The sequence below is a fragment of the Fistularia commersonii genome, chromosome 16 (assembly GCF_037954325.1).
Source record: "Fistularia commersonii isolate RoL2024-O1a breed Wild chromosome 16, RoL_Fcom_v1.0, whole genome shotgun sequence".
Lineage (NCBI taxonomy): Eukaryota > Metazoa > Chordata > Actinopteri > Syngnathiformes > Fistulariidae > Fistularia > Fistularia commersonii.
In genome coordinates, this window is record NC_141299.1 from 18,015,357 (window position 1) to 18,035,954 (window position 20,598).

General features: G+C 46.6%; 1 protein-coding gene across 2 annotated transcripts in view; it reads right to left on the reverse strand.

Annotated features, from left to right (window-relative positions):
• ano8b (anoctamin 8b) overlaps nucleotides 1–18,739 on the reverse strand; it is a 49,593-nt gene extending 30,854 nt beyond the window's left edge. For both annotated transcript variants that reach the window (XM_086161680.1, XM_086161679.1), the window contains exon 1: nucleotides 17,903–18,739. In XM_086161680.1, the coding sequence (XP_086017806.1) occupies nucleotides 17,903–18,035 (133 nt within the window). In that variant the 5' untranslated portion in view covers nucleotides 18,036–18,739. The remainder of the gene's footprint in view (nucleotides 1–17,902) is intronic.
• Between the last annotated feature and the right edge of the window lie 1,859 nt (nucleotides 18,740–20,598).

Here is a 20,598-nt window from a genome sequence, read left to right on the forward strand (position 1 = left end):
AGTTCAAAATGTGTTGTTGCATGCAGAAATGTCATTTTGTTTCCTCTGCAGATGCTCATTGATTTAAAAAAAATGCTACACTTGTTTTTTCTACAAAGCAAGAAGGCATAAAAAAAATAAATGTTGGTGGGCGATCCTGTTTACGGTCGCTGCAAAACCAGTCCTTCCTTTTGTCAGGCTTGCTTCGTGACAGGCTGCTTTTTATCAACGCAAAGCTGGATATAAAAGGTCGCGCAAAATCACCTGAGTCGTAATGTTTGTTTATCCAAGAATTCACAAATGACCATTTCTATTTTCTATTTTCATAGACTTCATAGATTTCCCGGACGGTCGAAGTTTAAACCCGCCTATTTTAGTTTTCGTCCGACTTTGTTTCCCCTCTTATTCAGAAATGTGCTTCCCGCACTCATTTGATTTCTTCCAAAATGAGGCTTTTCTCCATCATCTACGATGATCCTCTCATCTTCTGCCGCTCCTCCTTTCTGGTGCAAACCAGACATTTCCAAAGACGCGCTCCTTTCACGCCAAGCTTGACTTTCTGTCCGGCTGCCGCCCCGAGTTTGCTTTGGGCCCAAAGCAAATTTCAAGTAACAAAGAGAGCCGAAGACAAAGAGGTGGTTCCTGGAAACACACCACGGCTTGATCTCGGACAAATGTCAGCTTCCACCACCTCGACACAGAATAAACCCTGGGACGACATCGACGCAAATATCGTCTGGTTCTGTGCAGCACATCCAGCCTCTGATGCGCAAACCACACACACACACACACACACACACGCATCCCTCTGGAGAAGCCGCATCCGACAATATAACAAAAAAAGGCTTGGGTTTGAAAAGAGAGGAAATCCAGACGGCTCAGGAGGCAGAGGGGATAACAAAAGAAAATTCATCATTAGTTTCCGTGACGGGGGAAAGAGCTGTCGACTCCTGCGACGTTTGCTAATTAGCAAGAGAGCGGGATGACGGACGATTTGCAGATTCGCTCGGCTCGCCGCCAAGATTGTGGGCAAACAGAGGAGCTTTTTGGAAGGGGCTCCTCGCTTTTAGGGGGCCGGGCTGGACGGCAACGCAACGTCTGGAAAAGCACACGTTTCTTCTGCTACTTGTGAGTTACCAGTTACTAGAAACAGCCAACCACCACGTTCCAATATTTCTGTTCAAATACACACACATACATATATATATATACCTATAATCAGATCCTAAATATTTTCATCAAAATGATTTTAAGTGTATAGTAGAACCTCATTGACTGTTCGATTGTGAACCGAATCAATGTTTCCCATTGAAATTGATGTCGATTAATCCAGACCCAAAAAACATACTTAACTTTTTTCCACTGGTTTATTTGTGGCAAGAAGACAGAAAGGTGTTAAAGATAACCTTAATTACTGCTCCGTTTCTGCTCTTCTTTCTCTTCTTGTCAGCACTTGCGCTCAGCGTTTCCTTCACTACATCAGCAAACGTAAAGCCGTCTTGCAAACGCAAACGCTAACACAAACGCTAACGCAAACGCTAACACAAACGCTAACGCAAACGCTAACACAAACGCTAACTCCATCTCCAGCAAGCTGTCTGACCTTAATCCCAATTAACAGTCACTTTTCAACTTCTTCGAAGACTCAAGACCTTTGCTTCGTTAGCGTAGTCGCACGTTTAGCCACATCAGCCGTCTTTAGCGCACCTTCGCTCTGTCTTAGTCATGTGTTAGTGCTTAGCGGCATCTGGAACGCCAACGCCGCTCCCGCCTTCAGCTATCATTTCCTTCTTCCCATCCACTGCGCTTCCTAACTTCGTCCCGACACGGCTGTCACCAGCACTTTCTTGGGAGCCTGGCGAAGGATAACTAACTCATAAAAAGCACAAACAAGCCTTTTAACAGGAGAAGACGACAATGAACGGCGTCAACAACACAAAGTAGCACCCGCAACTGCCGCTACGCTACAACATGGAAAACCCGCTGGGTTATTCTTTTGTGTGTGTGTGTGTGTGTGTGTGTGTGTGTGTGTGTGTGTGTGTGTGTGTGTGTGTGTGTTGGTGCGCCGAGGCTTGTTTGCGAACCCTGTGCTATGATGGGCCTCAGCCCTCCAGGTCCTGGGTGATCTTTGTCAAACCCTGGCTTGTGGGTCTCTGGGTGGTTTGCAGGGTGCAGCACTGGTGTGTGTGTGTGTGTGTGTGTGTGTGTGTGTGTGTGTTGATGCAGCTTTCACTTCACGTGTATCTTGATGCCTAAATAAAGCATCGGGACAAAAACTGGAGTTCGGACGAGTTCTTTTTTTAGGACTCTGTAGCTTGAAGAATATTTGACTGCACTGATAAAAAGGAATTCTATTTCAACTGCACTTCCATCACAAGAAAAAAAAGTATCCCTTTGTGCGCGTGCCCGACAACAAGGTTTCCTTCCAGGTGGCGTCGACTGTGGCAGGTTTTGATTTGTGTTCACAGTCAGAAATGTTGAGTCATTTATAAGAGATGTTTTTTAAGCAAAAGGAGCAGCAAATACGGAGAGTAAAATTAGAAAAGCGCAAATCTACTGCTTTCGTGATAGAACACAATGACAAGGGGAGGTTTAACTAACCAGACGAGTGAATGACGGGGTGAATGTGTGTTTATCAGGGGCGTCAAAGGGCCACATGGAACGGGGACACCAGCAATGGAAATCGATGGAAAAATAAATGTAACCACTCCTCTATGTTGAGTAACTCATTGGAATCCAAAATGTCACATACAGTAGGCCTTCCCATCTTTCTTGAAACTCCTTCCATCTGCATCAGCTTCTCTCTTCCTGGACATTTAGGGATCCTTTGTATTTCTCAGTTCCGCATTGATGGACACGCTGAGATCTAATGGTCGGCATGAATCCTGGGAAATGTAATAAAACTGTTGGAAATGACCGATTCATGTGAAGACAATCGGACCTTCTAAGACGTTCTGGCGGACCAGATGACATGAGGTGTCGGGTCACATTTTGCCCGCGGGCCTTGAGTTGGACACATGTGATCTCCATGACGTGTGAAGGAGAAGCAAACGGTCTGGTCTCCATGCCATCAGTGAATGAAAGGGTAGATGTTGTATGTCTCTTTAGTACTGAATCTTCTTCTCCTCTGGTCTTTTCCCTTCAGGATCTCCACAGCGAATCCACCTTCTCCATCTCACCCTGTTCTCTGGATCCTCCTCTCTCACACCAACGACCTTCAGATCCTCTCACGCCGTCCATCCATCTTCTCTTTGGTCTCCCTCTAGACCTCCAATATAGACCTCACCGTCCGTCCTCTGTCCATCACCCAACCGTCTCTGACCTTCTTTCCAAAACATCCGACATGTGCCGTCCCTCTGATGGACTCGTGGAGAGTCAAACAGAACCTCAACATCTCCATCTCAGCGTCAGTGTGTCGGCAGCATGCAGCACCGTCTCCTCCACCTTTCCTTTCATTCCCGCTGCTGTTCTTCTATCTCTTCATCTCCCAACACTTTTCTCCAGCCGTTCCAACCTGCTCGTCTGCGTTTCTTCACCTCTTCTCCACCCCAACAACGGTCCTGTCCAACAACAACACCCAACAACCAAACCTCATCTTCTTAAAGAAACACATCCCACACACAAGGACGCACCCAGCAGAAACGTCATGATGTTTTAGAATCAAGCGACTGATTCTGCAGCTGCAGCCTTTCACGCCGCCTGCGTCCTTCTTCCCGAACCGCCCGTCTTCGCCGGCATTCGGCGTCCGTTTGGACAAACGGCCCCGGCGTCCTTTATGAACCGACGCCTTGAGACGCTACCAAAACCCCGCGGCACTTTTCTTTCCCCTCGGCGGATTCATCTCCTCGCCGAGACCCCCTCGTCTATCTCCTCTCCTTTTTCTATTTTCTTTTCGCCGCTATCGTCCCCGCCCCTCATCCAAATCCTCTCTCTTGAGCGCCATCCTTCAGCGCACGCTTCCCCTCTACGGCTTCAGTTTTATTCTCCCGTCTCCAGAGTTATTTGTCATCGCTGTAAACGGAGCTGCAACGGAGCTGCAACGGAGCTGCAACGGATAAAGCCCTCGCGGAGGGCAGTGGGAACCAAAAGCAAAAAAAAAAAAAAAAGAAATGTGTTTGTAATCCTGACACAAAGGACGTGGGTTGCTACCTGAGTCGCTGCTAATGGGATCCATTTTAGAGGAATAAACAAATAAATAAACCAGTAGGCATAACAGCTGTGTTGAATTTGAGAGGTGGCGTGCAGCTCTGTGCACGGCGCTGCAGCACAAACACCGCAAAGCGCCTTCTTCTCCTCCTCCCGTCGTTTTATTGACACCAGTCAACATCAGATATTCTCTGCAGTTGATGTTGACCGGTGTTTTGACGGTGGCGCGGCAGCGAGCGCTTCCGCCCGGCAGCCGGGCGTCCCGTGTGATTCCTGCAAGGGGTTCTCGGGTTCTGAGGCTCCTCCAGGTCCATCACACAGTCCAACCACAGACATTCAATGGCTCAGACAAAAAGAGAAAGTCTTTGTCTTTGTATCTGCGTGAACTCTATACCCTGATAGGTTAATGTTTACTGATTAATGTAAGCGTGCACGGCATCTCATTTGCAATGAATTGAATTAATGGAATAATTTGCCATATTATTGTGAGAAACAATGGCAACACACACACACACACACTCACACACATACATACACACACAGGAGAGACAACTTTTAGCAGTCTTCCAGAATAGGTTTAAAGGTCACTTTAGCGCCAAAACTGACAAAAAAAAACGCCTCCTCGCTCCTCCTACTGGTCGACACACAGCGAATATTTCACACTTCACGCCGTCAAATGTCTGTCATTAGTGTTTATGAAAAAGTGCGCTTTACTGTTTAATTTGCAATTAATTGAAGTCATGAAATAGTTTGCTATTTTATTGTGGGAAACATCTTCTCTATTCCTCTGTATGTCCAGTACATGTGGAGAAACTGACAGTACAGCTGACTTTACTTTCACTTTGACTTCAATCCCACAAAATTCACTTCTAACAGCAGCATTACAGGCTAGAAATAGTGGGCAAATAGTAATAATGGAATAAAAATAGGCCAATAAGGATAAAGGTACAAAAGAACTAGATGATGGGAAATAAAAATAACATAAGAACAATATATATATAAAAAATAGTAAAAACAAAATTAAAAATCAGAAAATAAATCAATCCAGAATATAGAAAAGTGGTAAAAACATGGTAAAAAAGAAAGAAAATAAATAAATCCTAAATATATAAAAATTGTAAAAACACAATTAAAAAATAAGAAAAAAAAAGTCCAAAATACCAAAGAAACTCTCAAAACATTGTAAGAAAATAGAAAAATTAATAAATCCAAAATATAAAAAAAGGTAAAACATAGTAAAAATTAAGAAACTAAATGAGTTCAAAAGATAAATAGAATGATAAAAACATGCTAAAAACAATAAAATAAATCAATCCAAAATATAGAAAAGTGGTAAAGACATGGTAAAAAGAAAAGAAAAGAAATAAATCCGAAATATATAAAAATGGTAAAAACCTAATAAACTATAAGAAAATAATTAAATCCTAAATATATAAAGATAGTAAAAACAGAATTGAAAAATAAAATAAAAAATCCAAAATACTAAAAAAATTCTCAAAACATTGTGAGAAAATAAGAAAATTAATAAATCCAAGATATAAAAAAATGGTAAAACGTAGTAAAAATTAAGAAACTAAATGAATTCAAAATATAAAAAGAATGGTAAAAACGTGATTAAAAAAAATAAAATAAATCAATCCAAAATATAGAAAAGTGGTAAAAACATGGTACAAATAAAAGAAAATAAATAAATCCGAAATATATAAAAATGGTAAAAGCCTAATAAACAATAAGAAAATGAATAAATCCTAAAAATATGAAAATAGTAAAAACATACTTAAAAAATAAGAAAAAAAAACCCAAATACTAAAAAAACTCAAAACATCAAAAGAAAATAAGAAAATTAAAAAATCAAAAATATAAAAAAATGTTAAAACATACTATATTAAGATACTATATTAACCATGATAAAAACATGGTTAAAAAAAAGAAAATAAATCAACCCAAAATATAAAAAAGTGGTTAAAACATAATGAGGAATGATTGCACACAAGTAAGTCCTAAGGGAGAAGTTGTGCAGGTCAGGTGGAGAAACTGTCAATAAAGCTGACTTGACTCTGACTTTGACTTTGACTTTGACTATGACTCTGACTTTGACTTTGACTTTGCTGTATGAATGAGCGAATGGCGGTGTGTGTCCATATGACATGTGAATGAACGTTTCCCACACGTGTCCCGCCGATGCTCGGGTTGAGCCCCGCCTGTCGGCGCCGTTAGCCGATGAATGGATGAATGGATGAAGGAACCATCACTCCCCGGTTTTAATTGAACCGCAGCTTTCCCTTTCTCCGCGGCGATGAGAGAAGCTTTGCTCGGCGGGAGATTTCCACAGCGAGAGCCGCCTGTTCTAACTGGATGAAGACGTCAAAACTTCCTCATTAACGGCTCCGGGGGAGGATATGAGGGACCCGTCCGCCGGCCTGAGAATAATGATATCATGTAACTCCGGAGCCGTCCGTGGCTACGAGCCACAGCAGAACAAGCCCAGAAACCGGCCATCGTTCCCAACAGACGAGCCCAAGTATCACTTTTCCACCCGTCCCGCCTTCTCTCGCTCTCGGATTGTGTCCGCCAATCCGGACGAAAAATAAACAAGATAAATTAGGGATTATCGTGTCACATCCACGACGCGGAGTCACAACTCCATTAGGTAACAATGGTGAAAATACACAGGGTTGAGTTTGGCGACAGACGGGTTATCTAACTGGCACGGCTGAACGTTGTCGGGGGGATTAGGAATTATGAATAAGCGAGTGGCGAGGATGAATTTCCTCCAGTGAATGGACGCCTTTGTGGAGCTCACTGGCCTCCTCCATGGCCAGCGGGAAACTGCCAGCGTGGAGGGAGGGCTTTTTGGTTTTTTTCTAATGAACCCACGGAACAAAGGGACACAGAAGACAATGGGAACACACACACTCGCACACACACACACACACACACATGCGCACACACGCATCATTATTGCAGTCTTTCAGAAATGGTTGAAAGGTCACTTTAGCACCAAACAAAAAAAAAAAAAAACGACCCTCCTCGCTTCAATTCCTGCCGCATGACACACGGCGTTCCTGCGCTAACGGCCCTGCAAGTCAGTGACAACAAGCGAATACATTTTTAATGGACTCCCTCTCGAAATCTTCTTCTCGCCGCAACCGGACTTGAATTTCTCGACTTAAAGACATTTCAACCCTCATCCCAGCAGCTTCTTCACTTCTAATGACCTGTGAGGAGTTTCCCAATGTAACTGACTGGTTTTTATGGTGTTATGGCGGCTTGTTGTGTCAATGGAAGACTTGATCCGCAGAAGCCAGGTTGCTATGCTAGTTATTAGCATAGCATAGCGACGGAAGGAAACGGCGCTCGGCCCGGCGGCTGCTGCAGCGAGAAGACCCATTCCATCCGTTCCATCAAGCAGTATAAATGTCACAAAATGGAACCAAATGTTATGCAAAATAAATGTAACTACCCTTTAACGTTAAATAACTTAGCCCAGTTCCAAAATATTTCATATGCATTTGCATCGACAGGAAATAAAATGACGTTTACTAGATGCTGTTACATCATAAACCCTTCTATATTGTCAGGTTAAGATTTAATCCATCAATCGATGATCAAACTATCCAAGTGAAAAAAGAAAAATATCATACGACACTATTCTGACGTCAACTTTGTTCAAAACCATCAACTTTTCCGGACATTTAGGGATCATTTGTATTTCTCAGTTCCACGTCGACGTGGACGCGCTGTGATCGAATGGCGTGATCGGCAGGAATCGTGGGAAATGTAGTTTCTGGTCAACGCACGCCTTCGACTTACTTATTCAGACCTTTTAAGACGTTCTGACAGCCACAGAAAATGAGCCTGGAGTTTGACACATCTGACACATCGGCTCCCAAATAATCCATAAAGCTTCGATCATCCCAGAAAGGCAGGTGATCATCATACCTCGGATATAAAATAATATGAAGATAAACTTTGCTCTATCAAACAAGAATTTATCATAGATAAACTACCGTGATCCTGACTCTAGACACACACACGCACACACACACACACACACACACATAAATACATTTTGAATATATTCTGAACAGGTTGGGTAGCATCTTAGACTCTACAGATTCCTAAAGTCACGCCCACGAGCTGGTTCCCCCTGGTTCCCCCTGGTTCCCCCTGGTTCCCCCTGGTTCCCCCTCGCACGTGAGCAGAAGCTGCGCGACCGGCAAACACAAATATGGGCGTTTCAGGAAAGCGAGTGTTTGCCCTCAATGTTCCTTCGGGCGTCGTCACAGACGCTTGGCATGTGCAGCCGCCCGCTTCCTCGCCATCACGCTTCACGGCGTCTCGTTCACGAGCATCCAAATGTAAATAGTGAGTTTTGCATGCAGAAAATACAAAACGTGTGCCGTAAGTTGAAAACGAATCGTAATAATTACGAAAAAAAACCACTCAAAATTCGCCTGTATTCAAGCTAGTCATGCCACGATGCTTTTGTGATTAAAATCAATTGCGGCAGCAATACTTTCCATGCGGACACGTCGAGTCACGATGCTCGCGGTGCAAACGTGAAAATTAATATTGCATTGGAAGCGATTGTCCTCCATTCCAAACTTGACGCCGACGAGGTAAAACCCACTCAAAGTGAGGTTCAGAAATGAAGGGGAATTACGCTGGCGGCGAAACGTGAGCGGGAAAGCTGTGTATCTGTCACCTCCAGCTGGGCCTCGGCCGCTGATGTCAAAGTGCATTGTTCTCCCTATTACAGAGCGCCGCATAAATCACTCCCGCCCAGATCGCTTCAGCCGGCGATAAAGGGCAGAGGCGAGCGCTGATTCATTTCCACATGAGCGCCGAAACAAGCACCCAGACCCTGAAATACAAAGCCCGGAGCCAAAACCGAGCTCCAAGAAAGCGCGATTCGAGAACGACCCGGGCGTTATATTGCGACGTGACAAACAGCGCGTTCTGTTCGGCAGGCTGACGACAAGGCGATAACGCCTATTCCTCTTCTGCTAATACCGAAGCAAAAAAAGACGCTCGCGGCGGGATTGCTCGGAAGCAGTGACGTGCGCCGAGGTTGATGGACGCTGAGACACCGACTGCATCGCAATCAGATTTACAAACCCTACAGAGGAGCTTATTCACCATCTGATTGGCAGCAGTAAAAGGGTGATGTTTAAAATCTCAAATCAGCTTTCTTCACACATCCAAAGTGTAGCACACAGCAAAGCACATTTAATTAAAAAAACCTACTATGGTATGATGGAAAGTGATGAGAGGAAAAAAATAAATGGACGGCTGCACTTGACTTGCAAACTCTAGCTTGCCGTCGCTGCGTTCTGCAGCCGAGGAGTCGCAAGAAGGATCCCTGGAATCAGCAGCGCCCCCTACCGTGAGGCAGGAGGACGCCCTGCCTCACTTGGTGGCTCTTTGCAGACGTTTTCTGATCGCTCAGCACGAGAAACTAGCTACACACATACAGCTTCTGACTAAATTGGAAATGCTGTTCATCGAGCAAAAGCGTTTCAATATTAACCCTCTCAGGCTCAAATTAAGTTGTGGCGTAATTAGCTAAGTAGCATTTAGCTGTCGCAAATCTGCAACATCTGCCTGGAGAGGGTTAATATAGCGACGGAGAGACGGCGAGACTGTTCGCACAGAGCACGACGGCGGTCGGCCGTCACTGAGGCTCGACGGTCGGCGTCATTCTCAGTATTTTAACAGTAAACATGAATAAAAAACAATCTATAAGAGGTGAAGTTAAATGAAAAATACCTTTCTATTGCAAATCACTGATAAATAGAACCTCTTCATTCTTTTTTCTTTCCACGAGGCACGGCCTCTCCTGCCTCCCCCGACTGCACGGCACAGTTAGCAAGAATAAGAGCGAGGACGGAAGATGATGGAACCTCGTTTCTCATTGGTTTGTTCTGCACCGACGCCGTCAAGGTCAAGGTGTCCCCGCTCAGCGCCGTAGGTCTTATCCTCCCGGCCCTTTATCAGACCCCCGAGGCTCCGAACCGCGAAGCAGTTCCTCACAAATTCTTTGCCATGGTCATTTGATTTATTTTTTGGGGGGGCTTTAGCAGGGGTTCTCTTATCAGCTATAAAAAAAAAACAACAAAAAGGACCGGCTAAAAGGACGAGGTGACCAAACGCTCTTCAATCCTGCTTTTTCCAGGAGGAAGGCGGTATCTGTGGCGCACAGGGCGGACCAACGGTCGCCGGCGCTGCTTTGACGGCGCAAAGCCTGATACGATCTTTCGCCGGGCGCCGTCAATTCCGCACGAGGCGGGAAACACGGCGACGTGATCCCGGCTCGGAGCGCATTAAGCTCCGGGGCGCGCATTTTTTTATTTTTCAAGTGCTTTACAGTTTGATAATCTTCATGGCTCAAATAGAAAAGTGTAAACTTCCAGAGGCCGTGAACGGGGATTTAGAAGATGCCAGGCTGGAAGCAAAGAGCCATTATACGTGATGTGATTAAGCCATTAACTAGGCCAAGTGAATCACCGACGGCGAGATGGTTTATCGCAACTCGAAGAAAAGTTTTTGAACTTCTTAAAAACACACCGCCATTAAGTCCTCTCTGGAACGTAAACCAATTCAACGGCTTCCCATTTATTTGTGACTTTCCTGATGGATTTTAAAGGTTACAGACGCAGCGCTGCACTTTATTCCCACTACCATATATTTGATTTATTCTTATTCTACTGTGTACATACTTTGTCTACTTTTATGCACGCCTCTAGCCGGGAGTCCCTGAAATCGTACCTTATGCTTGCATGATGGCAATAAAAACGCCGGGGTCTTTTTAGTGTGTGTTTATAAAGAATGTAAATGTAAACCAAAGCGTCGGATCAGCCGGAGTCAACGGAAGAAGCCACGGGGTTTTTCACGGAGGAATTTTCCAAACAATCCTCGCACGATACATTTTGGACAAGTTGGTGCTGAATCATGTCAAGGACTCCCCGTCACGTATCACCACCTTGGTAACTAATAAGTAACGTCACGCATTCATTCATTCATTCATTCATTCATTTATTCTATACTGCAGAGAGACAAACATCTATTCACCCTTTCATCACACGGCCGGGAAATTCTATTTCTATCCTTGTTGTTGTCATTTTGTTATCTATCCCTATTGTTATTGTCTTTGTCCTTTTATTGTCTCTTCTATTTATGCTTATATTTATTGTCATTGTTATCGTTATTGTTGCGCTGCTGTGACAAACCAACTTCCTTATGGGGATCAATAAAGTCTTATCTTATCTTATCTTATCTTATCTTATCTTATCTTATCTTATCTTATCTTTATCTAGGTCTCCAGTGAGCCATGTTTTCAGACTGGGAGGAACCCGGAGAAGCCGCTAGGAATGTACAGACCTCCGAACAGTTGGAATCCAACCAAAAGAATCCCATTATCATTCTTTAAATCACATTTTGAGCCAAACAACTTTTTCCTGACCTGAATCAGAAAACAGATTCACCGTAATGGGGAACAAAACATCACGGTAGAGATTGGAAAATGGCGAAAATGCACAAGCCGTGAGATTTTCCTGGTCTGACATTACTCACACTGACTTTCATTTCTAGGTTCATGTTACCCGTGTGAAAAGGGACTTCTGTTTTGCAACGTGGATTTGAACTAATTAACCGCGAGGAAAAGAAGGCCCGGAAACCACAAAACGCAAGCAACGGCTCCGAAAAGGACGACGAGGAAGCTGCCGTTGTCTAATAACGTCAACATTTAGCGCATCCTTCCTGCCAGGATCGGAACCCGTGGGGAGAAATTCATTCGTCCGCAAAGCCGTAACGGAGTCCACGCAAACTCTGACATCAACACTGGAAGGGAACATAATTAGATCGCTAACTGCGTTGGCCGTCTGCCGCCAGTGTGAAGCGTTCTCCTGGCAAAGAGCTACCGCCCTTTACGCTCATGTTAGCACGATGGCCGGCTAACGGCGCCCAAAGGCTCCTCGCCGTCGGCCGATCGGCCGAGGTTAATAAAGCACGCACATCACCCGCGGAAAGGTGGTCGGGGCGGACGCCATCCTTTGCTAATGGATTCTAATGCGCAGTTGGGCTTCAACAGGAGAGAGAGGACGGGAAATGCGTATCTCTGGGGAGAGCGTGGAGAATACCAGGGATGCAGACACAGAATCATTAGGCAGCACACACAGCTGTCATTATCATACTGTATTACACTCATCAGCCCCTCCATTACGAGGCGGGGGAGGGCGGCTCCGACCCGACCCCACGTTGTGCTTCGACTGCGGCGAAAAACGGCTCGTCTTCGGGCGAGTTTGACGCAGAACCGAGCGCCGCATTTTAAGCCGCCTGCGTTCGATGGAACCTGAGCGAGGCTCGGAATCTCCGCTTCCGGCAAAACTCCGCTTTCCATCTGAATCTTGCAATTTGTGACATTCGTCGGCTCACTCTCTGTACTGTTTCCAAACAGTGCCGGAGCCATCGTTGGCCCCGGAGCCGTCATAGCTGGACAACTTAGGGCGGCGGTGTCAAACTCATGCTCTCCGAGGGCCACGGCAACATCATTGTGGCCCTCAAAGGGCCACATGGAACGGTAGCTGGAACTAAATGTGATGGAAAATCGATGTAACTACTCCTTTATATTAAATAAGTCATTGAAATCCAAAATGTTACATATGCATTTGCATGGATTTAAAAAAAAAAAGGTGTAAACTAATTGCTCTGTTCCAAAGCTAGCTTTCACTGCTGCAGTGCTTTGGTGAACACGTTCTGCTGCCGTCTGAGTTTGGCTTTTAATTTTTGGACAATTTGTTGTTTTTCTGGAGGCTAACTTGGTGGCAAAGTGCCGACGTAGATTGGACTTTTTGACAACCGACGCCGCCTCGTAACACAAGAGACAAACAGCTTTTTCTCCTTCAGGCACAAACATGGATTGAGACCATCTTCCATCAGTGGCAACTTTTCTCTTCCTGGACATTTAGGAATCATTTGTGTTTCTCAACTCCACTTGTTGAAATTGGCATCGATGTGGATTCACTGCGATCTAATGCCATCACTTGTCGGGTAACGTGATCGACATGTATTGTGGCAAATGTAGTTTCTGGTCAACGCACACGTTCCACTTGCTTATTTGAAGACCACCGGACCCTTTTAAGACGTTCTCGCGGGCCTCATGAAATGAGGTGACGGCCACATTTGGCCCGTAGACCTTAAGTTTGGACTGTGGGAGGAACTCCATGCAGACACGGGGAGAACATTGGGACTCCACAATGAAAGGACCCCTTGATGGGGATTTTCTCGCAGCGAGACGTTTGCGCTGACCTCTGCTGACCACTGCTAACCACTGCTGACCACTGCTGGCCACTGTTAACCACTGCTGACCACTGCTAACCACTGCTGACCACTGCTGACCACTACTGACCACTGCTAACCACTGCTGACCACTGCTAACCACTGCTGACCACTGCTGACCACTGCTGACCACCAAACTGTGCCATTCACCAGGAGTGGAGGGGTCTTCATGGGAAACGTGGATCCTCCAGATACCAGTCCCGACCCTAAGCGGACCCTCTAAAGCCGATCCAGGTTCCAGGGTATGCGGCACCTTCCAGACAAGCTTTACATCCTCCAAGGGTTTGTCAGTGGAACATAAACCTGGTATTATTCAGTTTCTCCACGGCACCTGTGTCAAACTCAGGGCTCGCGGGCCAAATGTGAGAGAGTTTAAAAGGTCTGATTGTCTTTTGTGTGATGAGGCAGCGTCAAAGAGTCCAATCTACGTCATAACACGGAGCTAAGTATGCTAAAGTTAGCCTTCCAGAAAAACAACAAATTGTCCGAGAATTAAAAGGCAAACTCTGAAATCTAGCTTTGCAACAGAGCAACTAGTTTACATCTGCGCAAATGCATACGTAACAATTTGGATTTGAATGAGGTTTTTAACATGAAGGAGTAGTTACATGTATTTTACATTACATTTGGTTATATTTAGTTCCATCTATTCTGTTGCCGTTCCATGCGGCCCTTTGAGGGCAACCACGATGCTGATATTAGACACTGAATGAGTTCGACACCCCTGTAGGATCTACAGACAAAGCCGACGGGCCGCGATCACATTGGAGTCATTCTTCGGTTTGGTTTCCGCTGTTAGTGTTCATCATCTGCATTTAAATGCACTTCTGTCCGGCTGAAGTTGACTTTTAGTCTCCATTGCTTGCAGCTAACAAGCTCTAGCCTGTTCTAGATCGATCCCTTCCCTGCCGCGGCAAAGAAAACGGCATCCTAAAGCACCGTGATTTCATTCAAATATGGAAAAGCTAAACGCAGGTACGCAAACATACAGAATCACCGTCAGCTCTCTGTGTCGTTTATCCAGTGCAAGGAATCCCAAACGCCTTTGCCGGATGATTAAACAACCGCAAATGACATGACCCGGTTTCCAGAACGCGCTGGCCTCGGAGGGAGCGCCGGCTAATTGGTGAGATATTCGCTTTGCTTTTTTCCTAATGATGGGCGCTTAATTAATCTTTGGAACATTGGGTTTGTGGATATGGGGAGGCTACGGAGCCACCGAGCAAGATGGCGCGGAGGATCAAAGTCTAGAGCGAGTGGATTAGGGAAATACGATGGAGGCATTGAGACGATCCGGCGCCCGAAAACCCGGAGCGAGAAAAATCCTTCGAGACGGCGAGAAAAAAAAAAAAAACAGCCGGCTTCCTGCCGCACGGGGGAACGGGCGCCGACACGTGAGAGGACGGGTATGTGATATTACCGGCGTAATCCGGGCGAGGTAATGTTCAGCCAATCGGGAGCGGCGGGGTTTAAAAGGGCAGGAGAGCAACATCGGCTGAAAATAAGGGACGGAGAAACGAAGCTTTCGAATACGAGTCGGACGCCACTATTATTAGGATATTCCAACCTGAAGACTTTGCTTGGCATCAAGACGTTGCCGTTCTGATGTAGTGAATCGTAAACATTCGGCCACACAAACTCAGCCCTCCGGAGTGGAAACTGACGATCGCGGCCCCATTTTACGTCCAATGCCGATTACTGGTGGCCTCGGATCGCCTTCGTACCGGCTGTGGTGTCCTTCTAGAGGGAGGAGGCCACTCGCTCCTTCTGCTTCTGCTGGACAGTCTGATCAGACCTCGCTGAGATGATTCCCGACACGCCGTGCGTCTCGATCGTCCCTCGCCCGGATCATCCCCGCTCTCGTTTTGGTCCGCGGAGGCTCTCGGTCATCGGATCGTGACGAATTCGGTTCTTCAGAACCGGGGAAGCCTCTCGGATGGAACGTCTTCAAGTAAACACATTGAAGCCACGAGAAGACGAGAACATTTGGACAAGAACTTCTGTTTTTCAGCAAAGCGACCATGTGTGCTCTACAGACACTGACAATGACCAAAAGACAGAAGGCAGAGCTGGTGGGCCCAGAGATGAAGATGTTGAGGCTCTCTTTGGGAGTGACCAGGATGGAGAGGATCGGGGTGAGTCCATCAGAGGGACGACACATGTTAGATGTTCTGGAGAGAAGGTCAGAGATGGTCGGGTCACGGACAGAGGAGGGAGAGTGAACATATTGGTAGACAGATGCTGGAATCGGAGATCTAGAGGAAGACCAAAGAGAAGATGGATGGACGTCGTGCGAGGAACAAGAAAGCAGTTGGCGATGGAGAAGGTGGATTGGCTGTGAAGACCCCTGAAGGGAAAAGCCCAAAGAAGAAGAATTAGAAGAAGTGGTCGAACCCCTGCCGTGGCGCCGCGACGTCTCTCCACCTGCCGCCGCACGCCGAGGCCTTCTGACTCACAGGTCAGCCTGAAGACGTCGCTGCAGAATTTTCCAATTCAGATGAACCGACCACATGGCGAAGATCATAATGGCTACTTTGTCATTTGGAAACTGCATGAAGCGACCGGAGCACGCCGGGCGCCGCGCGCCAACGCCTCCATTCGTCCGAACACCCTCTGGATCCGCCGGCGGTCGATTCAAGCGGCTTGACGAAGGCCGACTCCAGAAGCCTCGGCTAAACTTAGCATAAATAATGAAAACTGGGAGGAAGCTAGCCTGGACTATGACCTACTTAAGTATTCATTATTTGATTAGGGCCGCTGAGCAGGAGAGGACGCCACCAAACCCGCTCCGGTTTCGAGAAGAGCGTGACTTTATTTGTAAAAAATCCACCTAGATTTGTTCCGGAGTCACTGGGATGTCGCAGACGTTCCATCCAACGCGTTCATTTTCGGTCCATTTCGTTGCAAATCTATGAACCCGGATGTCGAAGCGTCACCCTGAACCGCCCGATAATCTGCAGCCGTGAATGTCGGACGACCGAACGCCGGTCTGTTCCGCCCTGGACCCGAATAGATCAGGTCTCCCTCCGCCACCGTGTCGGATAAATCCATTAACGTGTCAAACAAACGACAAAGAAAATGCCAAGCGGCGGATCAGAGCTACCGCTCCCCGGCCTGCTGACGATAGCCGATAGCGTCCCAGACGGCTACGCCGGGCTCTCGCGCGCCGATGTGGAAAGACGGGCCGAACGATACCCGGAAAAAACGCACAAATATCAGCGCGCGTCCCTGTCGTTCTTTCGCTCGCCCTGTTTCGGTCGAGGCAGAAGGTCGGCGGACGCGCCGGGACCCGTCCGATGCACGCCGGGCTCCCGTAGATCATTTTAGAAGCGGCGTCAGGCGACTGTGTTATGATTTGGCGCCATGGAATTAAAACCCGACTGAACCGCCGATGAGGAGCTACGCTATCCGCCCGGTGTCTTTCCACCTCGGCGGCCCCCGAGGGGCCCCGGGGACCTCGCTCATGTTCCGGCGCCGACCGATGAATGGCGGGAGCCTTCCTGCTCCTCCTAAGTTCAGCATCTTGATCGAGACAAATCCCCGGAGGACTCGCTTTCCCCGGCATCGTCGCCGCCGATCTCGCGAAACGAAAGCTTCTTTCAGGCTCTTCTTGTGACCCCTGAACCTTCTGGCGGTGGGAGAGCCGTCCTCTCCGCCCTTCCCTCTCGGGTTACCGCCGCCGGGCGTGGAAAGAAGCGCTCATCACCCGATAGCCGGCCGCTCGCTGCATCACTCTGCAGCAGAGCGAGCGCGGGCCGTGTCTGCGAAAACAACCCCCGGCTCGACAGCTGCCGAGGCTACGCGCCGGCTAATATTGTAGTCCCTTCCAAAAATAGCCCCTGAATGTTGCAAGGAGAAACCTCCGACCCCGTCTATTCCGGCGGGCTGCGCTACAGAAATCACATTTCTACTTCACCGTAAAACCGGCGCGAGCGTAGAACTTCTGCTTTGTTTTGGTTTTTTTAAATAAGGAGGATTAAGCCTGTTTGGAATGACAAAGGTGGCACCTGCTACAACTTAACCCCGAGGGAAACCGACGCCGCTCGTTCCCGGGAGGCTTCAGGGTGACACGGTGAAGTTGCCGAACATCCCGAGCGAACCCCCCGACCCCAAAAAGATGAAGATGCCCCCGCGGCGGGTCCCGCTGCAAAGGGTCGGTGGTGCAGAAGAAAGGTCAACATGTTCACCCAGGAGCATTTTAGTAAAGTAGATGCCAGTGACCCCCCCCCCCCCTCCTCCGTCCCTCCGTCCCTCCGTCCCTCCGTCCCTCCCCCACCGTGCAGGGCTCATCCCGGGCCTGCAGCCTCCGGAGCCTCGTGGAGACAAAAGAGGGAGTGTGACGGTGCTCGTCTCCCAGCATCACGTCCACCTGCTCCCTCCTCTTCCTCCTCTTCCTCCTCCTCCTCCTCCTCCTCCGCATCGAGCGGCTCTCACTCACCCAGTACGCCGGCTTGTGTGGGTGCAGCGCCGGGCTCCGGCCTCTCGGCGTCTCCCTGCGGGGCTCGGTGGCGGTGCCGGGAGCTCTCCGGCCCGCCGTCGCCGGCCGCCGGTGCCGTCCCCGGGTCGGGCATGCTCTCGATCAGCGAGGAGCGACGGACGATGAAGATCTTCTCCGGGAAATGGAGCAGCGGTTTCGCATCGCAGGTGGACGAAGAGCGGGAGGAAGGCAGGGCATGTGTGTGTGTGTGTGTGTGTGCGTGTGTGTGTGTGTGTGTGTGTGGTTAGACGGCCAGGAGACGGAGGTGAAGGTCGTCTGCGCGGCTGCGGCGGAGGGTCATCCCGGCGGGGCGCAGGAGCGGGAGGCGCGGCTGGATGGAGACGGAGATTCTGCCGAGCTCCGGAGGAGGAGGAGGGACAAAGGGAGGGAGGAGGCGGCGGAGGAGGAGGAGGAGGAAGGGGGAGGAAGGGGGAGGAAGGGGGCTGGGCGACCCGCACCTCGGGACGGCCGTCCCTCCGTGCACGGAGATGCATGGAAAGCCCGCGGAGACGCGTTCGGTGACAATGTATCCCCGTTGGAACAATGTTATCCACACGCACGGTGGCCGAGAAACTCCTCCCTCAGAGAGGGACTCACTGCGTGCAATAAGTCCTCCCGTGCCATAATCTGTGCGTGTATTTATTTGTTTTCTCCTTTTTTTTTATCATTTTCCCCACTTCTCATGTTTTGCAGTCATTCATTTTCTTACTTTTTATTGTCATTTAACCACTTTTTTTTATTTTGGATTTATTATTTTCTTATTTTCACTATGTTTTTACCCATTTTTTATATTTTGGATTGATTTATTTTCTTGTTTTTTATTGTCATTTAACCACTTTTTTAGTATTTGGGATTTATTATTTTCTTTTTCTTAATATTTTTTTTTTATATTTCGGATTTATTATTTTCTTATTTTCATTAAGTCTTACCAATTTTTTTTATATTTTGTATTGATTTTTTTTCTCTTAATTTTTATTGACATTCAACAACTATTTTATATTTCGGATTGATTTATATTCTTATTGTTTATTTTTATTTAACCACCTTTTTATATTTTCTAGTTATTATTTTCTTATTCTTATTAGTTGTTTTTTTTATAACCAACACATTTTATATTATATATATATATATATATTTTTTTTTTTTTTTCTGTTGTTTATATTGTACATCGTCTTGTCCATTTGTACCCCTCTCCTCATTTGCCATTTTTTCAATTGTTGCGATTTGCTCGCTTTTTCTAGCCTGTAATGCTGCTGTTACAATTGAATTTGCCATCGTGGGATTGTCAAGTCAAAGTCAAAGTCAAAGCCAGTTTGACAATATGAAGACTGAAAATGTATAAATATTTGTAAATTGAATATAGAGAGGAGCAGCAGAGGTGGTTTGGTGTTTTTTGTCCACTTTAGTGCAAACATCAGTCAGTAATACCATAATGGAAGGTGGTAAAATAGCAGCATGATGTTTTTTTCAGTCGTGCAACAAAAAGGGATAACATTGTGATATATTATCATGGATACAGTCTATCTTATCTAATTGTCGTTTCTATGCTTTATTTTCAAAGTTACTTTTAAATCTGTATTTTTCGTACAAGTCTGCATGGCGTCCTTGAGTGTTGAGGAAGGCGCCATACATAACATGTACTATTATTATTATTATTTTTATTATCATTACCCATGTCGAATGCAAATATAGAGCAATAACCCAGAACTAATTATACTAGTGCATATTTTTATATTGATTTTTGAGATATGACAGACTTTATTGATCCCACAGCAAGGAAATTCAATTGTCACAGCAGCACTGGAGACAGGGACAGTGCACAAAGGAGATGTGGCTACAGCAGACTATTTAATATTAGATGTGATACAAAAAGAAGATAATGTATAACATGATAAAAAAAGAGGAAAAAGTGTAAAAAGAAAAGTCTATATTTTCATATTGATGTTTATATTTTCTAATCTTGCACCCTCTGAGTAGGAGCTGCTGCTGTTACAAAAAGCAATTTCCCTTGGGGATCAATAAAGACATTCTGATTCTAATTAATAAACTATATTGTGCGCGCGCACACGCACACACACACACACACACACACACACACACACTGAGCACTGAGCACTGCAGCGAGCACCTGGCTTTGCCTCTGCAGAAATAAAACACACCCACGTTGACAAAGCCCCGTCCGAGCTTTGGTTTTAATCAACAATCACAGGGACCTTGGGATTATTTGTGCTGGAGCGATGCGAGGAGGCCCACGCCGTGTCACCAGCGCGTCCGACAAGGCCGAGCCAGTGGAAAGAAAGCCGCCAGGAGAAAAGTGAATTGTCAGGGACGGTCGTGACCGTTATAAGAAGAATGAACGCAGATCAACACAAGACAGGGGAGGAAACAGGTTGGAGGTTCATCTCCAATCCTCTTGGCCCTTTCTCCACATCTCATAGGTTTTACTTGATATCTTGAAAATATAAATCATCTGCGAACGCATGACTTTAGCACACTGACAGAACAAGTCAGTCATGCTTGAGTCTAAACGGGACAAGAAACCACGCTGCTTCCCGCACTTTCACACCGACTGTAACCCCGAGAGCGCTCGACGCAGCCGCTCCTTCTGCGTCATGAGATTCCAGAAGACAAACACGTGCAAATATTGGACATTTTAA